This window comes from Suricata suricatta, chromosome 6, assembly GCF_006229205.1.
Source record: "Suricata suricatta isolate VVHF042 chromosome 6, meerkat_22Aug2017_6uvM2_HiC, whole genome shotgun sequence".
NCBI lineage: Eukaryota > Metazoa > Chordata > Mammalia > Carnivora > Herpestidae > Suricata > Suricata suricatta.
The window spans coordinates 4,423,065-4,438,429 of NC_043705.1; the positions used below are offsets into that span (position 1 = coordinate 4,423,065).

General features: G+C 53.6%; 1 protein-coding gene and 1 long non-coding RNA gene across 2 annotated transcripts in view; one reads left to right on the forward strand and one right to left on the reverse strand.

Annotated features, from left to right (window-relative positions):
* LOC115293676 (heat shock transcription factor, X-linked member 3-like) overlaps positions 1-1,122 on the forward strand; it is a 2,180-nt gene extending 1,058 nt beyond the window's left edge. Inside the window, exon 3 of the mRNA XM_029941354.1 lies at positions 506-1,122. Coding sequence (XP_029797214.1) covers positions 506-1,011 — 506 coding nt within the window. The 3' untranslated portion in view covers positions 1,012-1,122. The remainder of the gene's footprint in view (positions 1-505) is intronic.
* Positions 1-3,785, reverse strand: part of LOC115293677 — a 4,571-nt gene extending 786 nt beyond the window's left edge. Inside the window, exons 1-3 of the long non-coding RNA XR_003909557.1 lie at positions 3,727-3,785; positions 3,356-3,610; positions 2,203-2,517 (exon numbers count right to left, since the gene is read on the reverse strand). This is a non-coding gene — a long non-coding RNA (uncharacterized LOC115293677). The remainder of the gene's footprint in view (positions 1-2,202; positions 2,518-3,355; positions 3,611-3,726) is intronic.
* Between the last annotated feature and the right edge of the window lie 11,580 nt (positions 3,786-15,365).

Consider the following 15,365-nt stretch of genomic DNA (forward strand, 5'->3'; position numbering starts at 1 on the left):
GAGAGGGCAATGGGGAGAAGGGAGAGAGAGGGGGTTGGGAGGGAGAAGAAGGGGGGAAGAGGAGAGGGAGGGTAGGAAGGGGGAGGGGGAGGTTGGATGAGAAGGGGAGGACGAAGGGAGGAGAGGGAGGTAAAGGAGGAGGGGAGAGGACAAGGATGGGAGAGGGGTCAAAGGGGAGGAGGAAGGGGGGCGGGGGGAAAGGTGGGAGGGAGGGGGAGGGGTGGAAGGGAGGGGGAATGGAGGGTGGAAGAGGGAGATGGGGGAGGGAGAGGAAGGGAGGGGGAAAGGAGAGGAGGGAGGGGAGAGGGGAAAGGAGAGGAGGGAAAGAGGGGAGAGAAGCAAGGAAGGGGAAAGAAGGGGAGGAGGAAGGGAGGGAGAGAAGGGGAGGGAGTAGGGAGGAAGAGAGAAGGGGGGAGAGGGGAGGGAGGTGGCAGTCTAGGTGGCAGCAGACACAACTCTTTCCTCCCAGAATGACTAAAAGGATGACTCTCATATCTCATTTCAGATCTACCACAACGCCAACTTTCAGAGAGACACGCCTTTTCTGCTCAGGAATATTCAGAGGAAAGGTGCCCCTACAGTCACCACTGCCTTGCTAGGGACGGTGCGACAGCTCCCAAGAAGAAGCGGGCAGCAGCAGCAAGACACAAGGCATCCACCAAAGTCGACGAGAAGGTCCCTGGAGAAGCCCCAAGTGCTCAGAGCCCCAGCAGTAGCCGGTCCTTCACCTGCTCTGGCCCTGGCTCTATGAGCAGCACAGCTGGGCAGGCCTTGGGAAACGGTGGCCCAAGGGGGGAGGGCCCCTCCAGGAATGGCACGTTTGCGCCCCCGGCTACTGCCGGAAGGGACGGCACAGATGGTGTGGTGATGGCTCTGAATAACACCTGTTATTCCAGCCTGCGGGTGGCCCTTTCGGTCATGTCCCCAGACGAGGCCCCCAGTGAGAACAAGGAGCAGGAGGGCCCTCTGTGTGTCCGCTGTGAGCATGTCAAGGAACCTCCGGGTCCCTAAACTCACAGGCCACTGATAACAAATAACATTTACCATGTGTCACCATCAATCTATTTTTGGCTTTAATAGAGAAAAACACAATTCTGCATGAGTAAATAGTCTGACTGGAAAGGCGAGTCTGATCTCCTTCTCACATACGATCCTACACACACCTCATCAGATGACCCCCGAGGAGGCTGGAGACCCTGGCCCTGGCCCGAGACAGGTTCTGGCCCCATCCTGTCCCCTCTGTTTCGAAGCGGCAGCACTTTTGCACACGCAGCCGAGGAGCTGGCTGGAGAGTATGGAGGTAAGCCCAGGAAGGTCTGAGCCTTGCCTGCGGGTCAGGAGACAGAACCGCCTCACTGCTGACCTTGGGGTATCACGTTACATCACGTTATGTCACGTGTGTATCTTGAAACAGGAGAGGTTTTCCTCGGGTCTGCCTGCGATGCCCCGAGGTTTCTGATCAGCAGCTGAGAGCCTCTGGCCCGAGAGGCAGGAGCCTGCCGAACAGGCCCACCTAAAAGCAGGGCCGCCCGCCTGCCAGGGGACATGGCAAGGGAGACGTTATTCTGCTTGGAAGAGGCAGGCCACGCTGGTCCATGCCTGTGGGGGGGTGGGGGGGACAGCCCATCATGCTCATAGGTAACAACCACTAGAAACCTTGCTAAGAAATCAACAACGACAACAAAAGAGTTTCCACAGAATATGCAACACAACTGAATCATTTTCCCATCAGTGCTGGATTTAGCATCCTTTCTTTGGACCTGAAAGGGCTGTGGGATGTGTCTAACACACACACTTCATGGGCCAAGGGACGTTCTGATAACAGACAAGAGTCAGTTGTAAGAACATACGGGTGCTGTTTCTCAGTCTGATGAACCGGGGCACCCGTGGCAGGCCACCCCTGCACTGTCCTGTAGCGCCCGCTCCCAGCCCTCCCACCAGGTCCCCTGGATGCTGTTCAACATTCTGTGAGTTTGGAGCAGAACAACGAGAGGAGGAAACTCTAACTCGCTGTCTTAAGACCCACGTCTTTGCATGATCCACAGATCAGAAGGACCCAGACTAGTGGTGGCGCCACAAGACATTTACTGGCTGCTCTCCCTTTCTCCTGAAGGTCGAAGTCCGTGAGACGCCAAAGAGCCCAGACAGGCGCCTCACAAGGAAAGTCCCACTGTCCTGGGCCCTGCATCTGAGTGAACAAACCTGTTTCCTCCAACAGTGGCAGGGCCGGTTCAGACTGAACCTGGCCTGTGGGTCTGCGGCACGACGGTCAGTCGACGGGTCACGATTTCGCTGCTTTCTCGGGAACCTTCCACACTCCTCAGGCGTCCTGCCCCAAGGGCATCAGGCGCTCTGGGATATCTACCTGGAAGATATCCTTTCCGCCTTTCCTGGGTATGGGCTCCGGTAACCACCTGGGGTTTGAAAGCGTGGTGAGGTACTTCCGCTGCAGGCTGCTCAGTACAGCTTGGTTCTCCAGTTCCACAACCTCATCTGTTTCCCCAATGTCAACAAGCCCTGTGCACGAAGAGAAGCACATGTAGTTTTCCCTTCCAGAAACCAAGGCCCGCCTGTCGAGAATGTGATTGTTCCAAGTTGCAAGCACCAGAGACCAAGAGGGACACCAGGTACACTGGGCTCCTCTGACTAAGCATGTCCGACACGCCAAAGTCTGTTCAGGGAGCTCTGGGTGAGGCTGAGGAGGCAGGGAGATGAGGTGGAGGGCCTCATCCTCAACGACCACACCCAAGTCATGGGCTGCTCCCAGCAGACAGCATAGGGCAGCAGGCAGAGATCAGACCAGAAGGGCCCCGGATGCTGGGCGGAACAGGCACTCAGGTCCTGGAGCACGTCAGCAAGTGGCAGGGGCCCCTGTGTGTGGACTCACCCACGGAGGGCTTAGGGGACGCACCCGGGATGCGGGCACAGTGGGGGTGTGGTATACCACAGGAAACCCAGCAACAGCCTGGGGTCTGGAGTCTGCCCTGACCCACTGTGTGCACGGTGCTGCCTCTAAGATTTCTGTCGCATGCACACGCGTGCATACACGCAAGCCCACGGGCAAAGGTTACACACACACCTAGAACCTGTTCCTGCCTCTCAGCTCAAAACCTGGATCTGAGGCCCTGAACAGAAGCAGGGCTCACCTGAGGGGTGGGACTTCGGGGACTTCCCCAGCCCAGCGCCCCCTGCTGCCCCACTGAAGGTGTGCTGCTTAAAGAAACCACAGCCCCCACACCACAAGCCACAAAACTCCTGGGCAAGGGCTTGGGGAGGAAGGAGCCCTTGGAGGTGTCTCAGCAGCATCTGGCTTCTCATCACTTGCCAGCGATCACACCACAGCCATACTTGTCACCTTCCAGAGAAGCAAGGCCTGAATCTGAGCAGGGGTCATGCCAAGCCTCTCCGCCAGCAGCTCCCTCCATGCGGTGTTTTCTCAGTCCCTGTGGGCAATGTGGATGGCGATGGTCCGGTTCCGGTGGCTGCTCAGCAGAGGACGCCAATGTGTCTCCAAAGTCTTGACCCCGCTTAACACAAATCCTGCATAAGGCTGGCGGAAGGAGAGGCAGCCCAACTTCATCTCCCCAGAGCGCCTTGGGCCTCACCAGGCCTGTGGAGACACAGAACCACGAAGGTCGACAGGCATCAGGCCCAGCGCTCCAAGCTCATGTCCAGGAGCAAGACTTCTCCCCAGTGTCCCCCGGGGGACCCTGACCCCACACTCACCTGGACGGTGGGGGAGCGGAGAGCCTTGGCTCCTTCTATCAGTACATGGTCAGCTGTCGGGCCCCAAGGAAGGGGCTGGTGACCAGGATGACGTGTCCATCACATGGAGTTGTTGGGGAGCTCAGAGAGGAAGGCGGGGATACCTGGAGCAAGGCATGGCCAGGACAGCACATGGTCAGTTCCACAACAGAGGTCACTGAGCCCCAGGAGGGCACAGAGGGGGAGGTCCCCTCGGTGTGTCAGTGCAGTGAGCCGGCTCTAGCCCTCTCCCAGTACAGACAGGGGCATCCTGGGCTTTGCTACTCTGGGGCTGCCGAGCACAAACCCTCGGTATCCAACCTCAGCTCAGCGCGGGTGGGGCCCTGTGATCTCACATGGCCCTGGCAGGTGTCTCCTCCCCACCCCTTTGGGTGCCACCCTCCTCCGACCCTTTCCTGCCCCACTGCTCTCCACCATCATAGGACACCCCCGACCCTGACCCGAGCCTAGAGAAACAGGTAATGAGAGCAGGAACATCTGGTACTGGGGCGCACGCACTGTCTCCACACCAGGCACTGGGATGGGCACAATCAATGCATCATAGGATTCAATCCTCACACACCCCGGTATGGCAGCGCTTCGTCACCCCGCTCTAAACCTGAGAAGGAGGTGCCAAGGGATAGAGAGATGGCCCATGACTGCAGGGGATCTGAGTGCACGTTCCTCTTGTCCTTGCATCTGGATGAGGGGGTCCCTCCTCCTTGCGGGAGGACAGAGCTGTGCAGTGGAAGGAGCAGGACCACAGCCAGAAGCTCAGGGGGGCCCTAGCACCTCAAGGAGCCCCAGGCTCCATCGTGGCCGTGAGGACCATGGACAAGGTACAAGGGCACCTGGCCCAGCACGTGGCACCTAACAGGACAGCCACAAACAGTGGCCGCCCCTCATCAGTATCATCATCCTCATCATGGGGCCTGGGGCTCTGCCCTGCACCCCGAGTCTGGATCATCTCTCCTCCCAGGTTCTTAAGGACATCAACCTGGCCTCAGCTACATCCTCTCATTGAAGAGAACACATCCACTATCAAAGACCAGGCCCTGTGGTCACCCCTCTCCCAACCCACCCTCCTGCCTGTCCTGGCATGAGATCTGCCATCCTCCCCGCGTCTCGGGCTGAGCCGCCCTCATCTGTGATCTGGGCAAGCACAGTCACTCAAGGACCTCGCTCGCTCCTTCTGCTCTTGTTCAGGCAGCCCAACTCCCCTCCCCTGTGAGTAGATGATCCCGTTTTCAGAGAGCTGCACCTGCAGACCCCTCACTACAGACACAAAGACCTCCCCCCCCCGCCTTGGCCCCCAAACCCGCAGGTGTCTGCTGGGAGCCACACCTGCCTTGCTGGATGACACGGTCACAGTAAGGAAATGGTAGACGTAACATGGCTCCTGCCACAGGGGCGGAAGCTGGCATCTCCTTCGGTTAACTCATTCCTTGTGTAAAATTAAGCCTGTTTGCTATTGATTAGGCCTCACAATGTTCCAAATCAGACCGATATTCCCCAGAAACCTCATGGGAGGAAGCATATTCCCACCTCTATGAAGAGGAAGTTAAACAAGGTACTGCAAATGTTTGTTGAAAGGCTCTTCTGAGCTTCACAAACTTAAGACATGAAAATGAAGGGTGTTAAAGAACACAAAGATAATGTTTATCTTGGCCCAGAGATAGAAAGCCTAACTTAGGAAATAGAAACAAACAAGAGCCAGGCATAAGCTACTGCGCATACATATGCTAATTTGGTGCCCACTGTGAGGATAGGTGAGAGTAGTTACAACTTAGACTCATATGCAAAGACCAGCTGTCTAGGGTGCCTATGGCGTTTACACCTTCAACATCAAAGAACAAGGTTGACAAAAGGTTTTCTTACTAACCCTCACTAATGTATTCTTCCTCTTGTGAGCCAAATAGAATGCCTCCTAGCCCTGTCTATGACTGAATTTTAGCATCATTGTTATAAAATGTGTTTGCTATCTGCTTCTCACTGAAAACATCCTGCTGTCTTCCTAGTTGTAAGATTTACTACCGGTTCAAACAAACAAATGTGTATGTTATCTGCTTTTCACTGAGAATATCCTGTTATCCTATGATGTGTAAGTTACTTCATTGTAATTAGAATAGTTCTGAAGAAATACCTCTGTAAAACCTGTTTCTGTACCCTTTTCAAAGCATCTTTATCACTGAGAATTATTTGTAAAAATTCCACCTTTTGATGCCATAAGTCTGTAAATAAAGGCCCAAGACCTGGCGAGAGAGGAGATACAGGAGATACAGGGATAATAAGGAGATAGGACAATACGACGTCCTCTGCCGCTACCCCTTCAGGGAGCCCTGGACCTGCTGGAGCGGGCCTCCGGCAGGTGTCTCCAACACCTGTCACCTTGTCTAACCCTCTGCACACAGAGGTCCCCGGAGCAGTGGTCTACAATGACAGCTTCTACTTCTTTGTCTGGCACTGCCCACTCCCCTCCACCAATACACCGGTTGCCCCAGGCAGCAAGGATCTGCCCTGTGCCTGTTCCATCTTCATCTAACTCACATCCAGAGAGCCCTGATGCGACTGACACGCCTCCTTCAGTTCTCAGCCTTCCACATTGCACATTCGCCTGCTGTGCCTCCCTTCACACAGGCCATGCCCTTTTAGTCTCAGCCTTCCATAGCCAGTACACTCGGGTCCCCAATCGACTGCCACCACCCCAAATCCACCTCCCATCCACCTCTGTAAGTGGCTTCACCGCCAACCTATTGTTCCCGTCCGTCCCTGACCTAGCAGCTGTTGTTTCAGCCCCCAGTCTGTGGTAGTTTGATACCACTACCCCAGCAAACTAATACGGACGTAGGTGTACGCTCTGTCCTGGACATCTCACAGGGTGCAGCATGATTTCTCCATTAGCAGTACACGTCCATTAGTAGCCCTGCATGTCTGTCCATCTTCAAGTATCACATTTTTCCCTGCCCGTGTGACATCCGTTGTTGGCTGTCCCACAATTTACTCTTCCCCTACTGATGGAGAACCACAGACCGCTTTGCGCTTTCCGCCACTATAAAGGACATTGCCACAAACACTCATTGCCTGAAGACAGTGGAGGAGGGTCACAGGGCATGACATCTGAGATGCCCATACGCGCCCGCAAACGGCCTTCCACAGAGGCCCACCTGCGGGTGCTCCAGCAGTCAGGGCCAAGCATGCCATTTCCTCACTCACTTGTCGGCCCTGAGCATCATCACTCTGCTTACCCTTTGCCAACCCGACAGGTGACATTGGGTCACCTTGTTCACCACGTGCGGCTTATTTACCAGGAAGGCCAGACGTCCCCCTGTGCTCTGGCCATGTCTCCTTCTTCTACTAGCTTATAGGACTGGACTGCAGGTTTGCCTAATGCCTGCCATGCAGTTTCTTGGGCAACCCTGTCCTCATCAGGGCCACAAAGTCACAAGGAGAACTGAGCTGTGTGGGCAGAATCCCTAGAGGGATGCAACTATAAAGGTGCCCTCCTGCCTCACGGCGCAGAGAGCACCTGCTTTGTGGCGTGAGAAGGAAACCCTGTTCCGCTTGCCTTGGCTTCTTCACGCGCACAAGGGCTTGGCTGGTGGGGAGTGCGGGGGGGAGGGGGTAAGAAAAAGTCATTGGGTGCAGGGCAAGAGCACTGGCAAATGTACCAGAACAGGTTTTCAAGTCAGTAGGGCCCAGGCACCACTGGGACTCAGGTGGGCCCATCGGATGGGAGACACCTCACTCACGGGCTGCTTCGGCTAACCACAGAAAGCCCCGGCCGGCAGCAGAGAAAATCATTTCACGGGAGCAGATCCAGTTCTCACAGCCTAGCAGACCCGTATCCACCAGGAGAAAGAGGACACCAGGCCCTCGCACTGTCACACGGGAAGGATGTGGCGGCCCTACAGTCCCGTTCCCCACTATCAACCCGAGAAGGCTCCCACGGGAGGAATGCCACTGGCAGTGGGTTCAACCGCGGACGGCTGGTGGCCTCGCTGAGGTCACAGCCTCAGGCCCCAGCGGGGGGCGGGGAGGTCCGGGAGGAGTGCGGTCCAGTGCGCGGGGAACGGCAGGCTAGTGTCTCCTCCGCGCACACGTTCGTCGCGGGCGCGGGACGCTGGCGGGAGGACGGGACAGGGAAGGGTGTCCGCGAACGCTCTGCGCCTGCTCCCAGCCCCGCGGTCCGGGAAACCCCAGCCCAGAGGCACAGTCCCGCGGAGGACCGAGCGGGCCGCAGCTGCACGGGCTCCCTGGCTCCTTTCACGCACGCCGGGTCTCCCGGCACCGGCACCTGCAGCCGAGCGAGTGGTGGGCGCGCCCGGTCCACTCGGCTGCAGCCACCGGGCGGGACCATCCGTTTCCCCGTGACCCTGCGAGGCCGCCAGCGCCGAGACGACCGCCTCCCACGCCCAGGCGAGGAGACGGCGCGGGCCACCGAGAGAGGCCAGGCCGTTCGGTCCGTGTCGGGGCTGTCCCGTCATCGCCGCGGCCCGGCACCAAAGACCCGCTGACAGGTGACAGGCGCCGGCGGCCCCTCACCTGACAAAACGGCGCAGACCCTGTCGTCTCTTTTTTGAGGGACATACGCAGGCTCGTACCCACGTACTTACGTACGCACACGGAGGCACGCCTCGCGAGAGAGCGGAAGCCCGGAGGCACGCAGGCAAGCAGTTACGTGGACACGCACTTACGTACACACGCACCTGGGCACGCAGGCCCCGGTCGCTATGAGAAGTCGTTGGAGGCACGATCAGGCTTGACAGGGAGCTCAGGCTGGAGACTGGAGCGGAACCGGAAGGAGGCTAAGATGGGGGGTGGGGCTTGGGGACAAGGGGCGGGGCGAGCCTAGTCTGGGGGTGGAGCCATGGGCGGGCCGTGGAAGGCAGAGTTGAGGGGAGTATGTGGGGGCGGCCCTGTGGGAACTAGCTTGGGGTTGGAGGAGCTGTGAGACAGGGCTGTGGGTGGAGCTGGCGTGGACCCGAAAGAGGTGGCAAAGAGTTGGAGGAGGCCCTAGGGCAATGAGCGTGAAGGAGCAGAACCGAGATGGGGGAACGTTGCGGAGGAGTAGCTGTGGGAAGAGCAGGGTGGGCCTGGGGAAGTGGAACTGGGGGATGTGCAAGGGGGAGCTTGGGAACGCGGGGAAGACGGAGCTTGGGGTGGAGTCACAGGAGAAGCTGGGGGACCACTGGGGAGGAGGGCAGACCTGATAGGAGGAGCTGGGGCACTGGAGGCCGAGCTGGGCGAAAGCTGTTGTGAGGGTGGACTTAGAGGAGGAGCCGGGGACCCCTGGGGGAAGGCGCTGGGGAGGAGCTGAGAGGAGTTGCAAGGGGGAACTGGAGAGGGGCAGCGTGGAACTGAGGAGGTTGGGTGGGCAGAGCTGGGGCAGGAGTGGACAGAGCTGGGAGAAAGCTGCGGTGGGGGGTCCGGTCCGAGGAGGAGTCAGGGGACCCACGGGGACTAGGGTTGGGGAGGAGCAGAGTGGAGCTGAGAATGGGAGCTAGAGAGGGGTGGGGTGGAACTGGGGAGGTTGGGAAGGTGGAGGTGGGGGTGGAGATGGGCGAAGCTGGAAGAAAGCTTTGGCTGAGCCAGATGTGGAATCACAGGAGGGGTCTGGGGAAGCACTGGGGAGAAGGAGCTAGGGTGGAGCGGGACAAACTAGGAGGAGCAGGTGGGGAGGGGTGGGGCGGAGCTGGGGGAGGAGTGGGATGTAGTTTGGGAAATGGAGGTGGAGCTACGGGCAGAGTTGGGGAACTACTGGGGATGAGGACCTGGAGAGTAGCAGGACCGGGCTGGGGGCACCCTCAAAAGGCAGAAGTGGGGGAAAGTAGGGGGGCGCAACTGATGACAAGTTAGGAGGGAGAGGTGAGGATGAGTGGGGCTGGCCCGGGCCAAGGTCGGAGAAGTAGCTGGCACCGTGGGGGAGTTTCGCGGGGATAGGTGAAACCTGGGAGATGGTGGGGAGGTGCCAGGCAGGGCTGGGGTTGAGTAGAAGGACATGGGTAGGGAAAGCTTGGAGCAGAAACTGGGGAGGAGCGGGAGTGGAGCTTGGGGCTGGGTGGAAGCTCTCTGAGTAGTAGCTTGGGGGGAGCTGGCTGGGGCTGGTGGGTAGCTGAGTGGAGCGTGGCTCGGCTGGGGAGGAGTAGGGTGAAGTCAGGGAAAGCTAGGAGGAGGAGCTGGGGAGGAGCACCGTGGGTAGAGGGCTTCAGATTCTCAAAGTGGCCTGGTGGGTTAGCTGAGAGGAGGAGCTGGGCGGGACTGTTAGGCTAATTAGGAGGAGGAGCTGCGGAAGGGCTGGTGTGGCGAGTTGCAAGGTAAGACTGGTAGGGTATCTGGAAGGTGCAACTGGGGCAGAACAGGGCATGGCTGGTGGGATAGATGGAGGGAGGGGCCGGGGCAGAGCAAGGCTGTACTGTTGGAGGGGCTGGGGGGCGCGGCGTGGGGTGGGGGCAGAGCTACACAGAGAGGGGCAGAGCTGGCAAGACCAGAATATTGGATCTTGGTAACCCCGAGGGTGCTGAGCAAAGCCTTCTCAGGGGCGCAGACCAGGCAATGCCCTTCATAGGCGCCTGGGCCTCAACACACTCATAGGCAACAAAGCGGCAGCCTCAGGATCCTCAGCGACCTCAGGCGACCCTTAGAATGGACCCAGGAGAACGCAGAGGTGGGGAGAGGGTGTGACCTGTAGGTTGAATCCCGCACCTCCCATCTTCACGCCCAAGGAGGCTCTCCTTCCAGGCCACCCTGGGATGGCCAGTGGAGTCCTGAGGGATGGAATTTATATGAACTTATTTTGTAGGTGAGAAGAAAAATTCCTATTCTGCGCATCAAACCTGACATGTGCCAGACAAAGTCAACTACCCTGTCAGCGCTGTTTCCTGCCCTCTGTCTCAGTCAGGGGCTCAACACACTCAGTGTCGCCCTGCTTTGTTCCTGTGGTTCCCTTACCCTTACCCTCCATCCGCATTTGCTTGGCGACCAGATGCAATGTCCCTGCCTCTCAAATGCCTGATCAGAATAGATGCTCCTCTTCTTGTCCCCACTGTTACTTCCTGAGTTCAGGTCTGAGGTCTGGGGCCTGTTACCTGAGCCTCCACACAGGCCTGGATGCCTCCTGTCTTTCCTCCTCTAGTGGGGTAACTTACAAAATATTCAACTCCCTGAGACTTTGGAGTGGCCTGCAGCTTTTCCTGGACATGTTTTTCAAAACACGAGAATCTCAGAGGGAGGAGCCAAGATGGCGGAGAGGAAAGGGGCTCTGTAAACTTTGTCTGACCCACCTATTGAACTGAGAAGGACATTACTCTCATCTGCAAGAGTGGAAGGAGAAAATACAGACTCCAGAAAGAAGACAACCTCAAGGATACCTGAGTGAGTGAGTGCGAACTGGGGAGATTGGAAAACGGGCCAGCCCAAGAGAGGCAGGGGAGGTGGGAGCCACAGCCCAATGCGGGGAAAGCATGCAGAGCCTGAGAGACAAAGGGAAGAGACAGAGAGACTGAACACGCTCATAGTACTGTCTCTGGGGAAGAGGTAAAGAACGTTTAACTGTGCTTGGAGAGAGAAACTCACTCCATATATAACTGCTGGGTAGCCCAAATCCCGAACCCAGGTGGCGCAAGGGAAAGAACAGCTTCCAGCCCTGCACCATCTTGGCAGGGAGTCAGCAGCCGCGGCAGTGGTGGCACCAGTGGCGGTGCCAGAGGCGCTCACTTCGACCTCGGTTTTGGGAGTGGGAGCATGCACCTCATTTCCATGGTGCATCTCGCCCCCAGCATTGGCCGCGTGAATCCCAAAAACCGAGTGCCAACAGGGAAAAAATAGCCCCCACCCCTACACAATCCCGGCAAGGAGTTGGCGGTGGTGGAGGCCTGGGCATGTGCTCAGACTGCAGGAGCTCCCAGCTCATTTCCGGCAGTGCCCGGCGCCTCGGGCAACAGCTGCGTGAGGCCAAGAGAAACTCATTCCTCCCCCAACGCAATCGCGATCCTGGCTGGGGGCTGGAAATCTGCAGCTGTGTCTGTGACAAATGCACTTCACCTCCTGCTGTGCACCTCCCATCAGGCAGCACACCTTGCCTCAAGCAGGGGCAGCCAAAATCCCTGCCAGAGCCAAGACAAACTGAGCCATCCCCCTAAGAAGCCAGCCACCAAAGCAAATACATCTCATCTGTGGTAGCATAAAAGTGCATGGACTACAACTTTGAACTGAGGCGAGCCTGGAAAATACAACTTGGCTCAACCACGGCACAGGGAGATCAGACTCATTAGAGTGGCCTACAATGTGTAGTTCCAGTGGAATTTGGTGTGCCACCATTCTACCCTCTGCAGCCACCAAGGCAGACATACTGAGAGCAGCCCCAGAACCTACTACACCAAACCACACCTATCCACAAGGGGAAGCTGCTGCTTTTTCTTTTTTTTTTCCTTTTTCTTTTCTTCTTCATTTTATTTATTTTTTTCTTCTTTTTTTGTACTTATTTTTTATTATTATTACCTTTTTTACTTAAATTTTTAAAATTTTTACTCCTTATTTTCCTTTCTCCTTTCTCCCGTTTTTTTTACCTTCTTGCAATCCAGATATATTCTTCTGTATCTCATCCTTACCTCTCCCCTCAACTGGTCATACACTTTTAGACTGTCCATTGTCCTTTGTTGTCTCTGACCCCCTTTATTTTTTTTCCTTCTCTTCTTTTCATCTCTTTCCTCTCCATTTTCTTTCTTTTCTTTCCCCCTTTTATGTGTTTGTTTGTTTGATTTGTGCATTTGTGTGCTTCTGTTCCCTCTGTGTTTGTCTGTCTGTTTTCCGCCTTAGGGCTACACCAAGAAACAAGCCAAAGTGTCCATGACGGCGAGTTCCAAATATTGCTGAGTAGGGATATAAATTATTCAAAGGCACAACAAGAGAAACTGAGAGACACCATTAAAAGAATATTTCCTGAAATGACAGGCCCTGGACAGTCAATAAGCCTCCTTTAACAGAGAAATATTAACAGGTGCACAGGGCACAATGAGCTTTCTAAAGCTGACAAGAGACAGAAAACTAGCAAAAATGACAAAACAAAGGAATTCTCGGCTGAAGAACATCCAGAAGGAAATCACAGCCACAGAACTGCTCAAGGCAGATCTAGACAACATACCAGATCAAGAATTTAAAACACGTGTCATAAAATTAATCGCTGGGGTTGAAAAAAGCATCAAAGAAGCAACTGACACAATTACTAGGCACTTTGAAAATAGGTGTGATGAGTTAAAAAAGGCTATAGATGAGGTGAATAACAAAATGGAGGCAGCCACCTCAAGGATTGATGAGGCAGAGAGAAGAATAGGTGAATTAGAAGATATAGTTATAGCAAAAGAGGAGGCTGAAAAAAGAGAAATTGATCCAGGAGCAGGAAAGGAGAATTTGAGACCTGAGTGATAAAATCAAACAGAACAACATCCGTATCATAGGAATTCCTGAAGAGGAAGACAGAGAGAAAGGGCCTGAAGGGATACTAGACCAAATTATAACTGAGAATTTCTTAAATCTGGAAAAAGAAATGGACATTCAAATTCAAGAGGCACAAAGAACACCCTTAAGACGTAACTTGAATTGGCCTTCTGCAAGACATATCATAGTGAAACTGGCAAAATATAAAGATAAAGAGAGAATTCTGAAAGCAGCTAGGGAGAAAAGGGCCCTCACATACAAAGGGAAACCTATCAGAGTGGTTACAGACCTATTTAATGAAACTTGGCAGGCCAGGAAGGAATGGCAGGAAATCTTCAATGTGATGAACAGAAAAAACATGCAGCCAAGAATCCATTATCCAGCAAGCCTTTCATTCAAAACAGAAGCAGAGATAAACGTGTTCCCAAATAAACAAAAACTGAGAGAATTCATGACCACCAAACTAGCCCTACAGGAAATCCTAAGAGGGACTCTATGAGGGAAATGCTGCAAAGAATACAAGGTGCCAGACACTACTATAAACATGAATTCTAGGGAGAACACAATGACTGTACACCAACATTTTTCAATAATACTGAATGTAAATGGACTGAATGCTCCAACCAAATGACACAGGGTAGCAGAATGGATAAAAAAAACAAAACCCATCTATTTGCTGTCTACAAGAGACTCATTTTTGACCTGAAGACGCCTTCCGTTTGAAAGTAAAGGAATGGAGAATTATCTATCATGTGACGGGAAGCCAAAAGAAAGCCAGCGTAGCCATACTTTCAGACAAACTGGACTTTGAAGTAAAGGCATTAACAAGAGATGAAGAAGGACATTATATAATTACAGGGTCTCTACAGCAGGAAGAGCTAACAATTATAAACATCTATGTGCCAAATTCGGGAGCCCCCGTATACACAAAACAATCACAGAAACAATCTTAGTGACAGAAATGTACCAATTTCAGGAGACTTTAATACTCCACTGACTGCAATGGATAGATCAACCAGACAGAAAATCACTAAGGAAACAATGGACCTGAACGACACATTGGAACAGATGAAACTGATAGATATATTGAGAACTCTGCATCCTGAAAATAGGAAATTCACCTTCTTTTTGAGTGCACATGGCACATTCTCCAAGATTGATCACACACTGGGGCATAAAGCTGCCCTCCATAAGTATAAATGAATAGAGATCATACCATGCACACTTTCAGGTCACAATGCTATGAAACTTGGAATGAACCACAGAAAAAAGTCTGGAAAACCTCCAAAAATGTGGAGGTTAAAAACCACCCTACTAAAGGATGATTGGGTAAATCAGGCAATTAGAGAAGAAATTAAAAAATATACGGAAACCAATGAAAAAAAATACAACAATTCAAAATCTCTGGGACGCAGCAAAGGCAGTCCTAAGAGGAAAGTATATTGCAATCCAGGCCAATCTCAACAAACTAGAAAAAGCACAAATTCAAAATTTATCATAGCACCTACTGGAAGTAGAAGGGAAGCAGCAAGATCACCCCAAACCCAGCAGAAGAAAAGAAATAATAAAGATCAGGGCAGAAATAAACAATATATTAGCCAAAAGAACAGCCGAGCAGATCAACGAAACCAAGAGTTGGTTCTTTGAAAAAATAAACAAAATTGATAAACCTCTAGCCAGGCTCCTCAGAAAAAAAAGAGAGCACCCAGATAGACAAAATCATGAATGAAAAAGGATCTATTATAACCAATCTCTTAGAAATACAAGCAATCATCAGAGATTACTATGAAAAATTATATGCCAACAAACTGGGCAACACAGAAGAAATGGACAAATTCCTAAACGCACATGCACTGCCAAAATTCAAATGGTAAGAGATAGAAAGCATGAATGGACCTATAACCAGTGAAGAAATTGAGTCCGTTATCAAAAATCTCCCAACGAATAAGAGCCCAGGGCCAGATGGCTTCCCAGGGGAATTCTACCAGACATTCAAAGCAGAGCTCATACCCATTCTTCTCAAACTATTCCAAAAAATAGAAATAGAAGGAAAACTTCCAAATTCATTCTACGAGGCCAGCATCACCTTGATACCCAAACCAGACAGAGACCCAGCAAGAAAAGAAAACTACAAACCAATATCCTTAATGAATACAGATGCAAAAATACTCAACAAGATACTAGCAAAT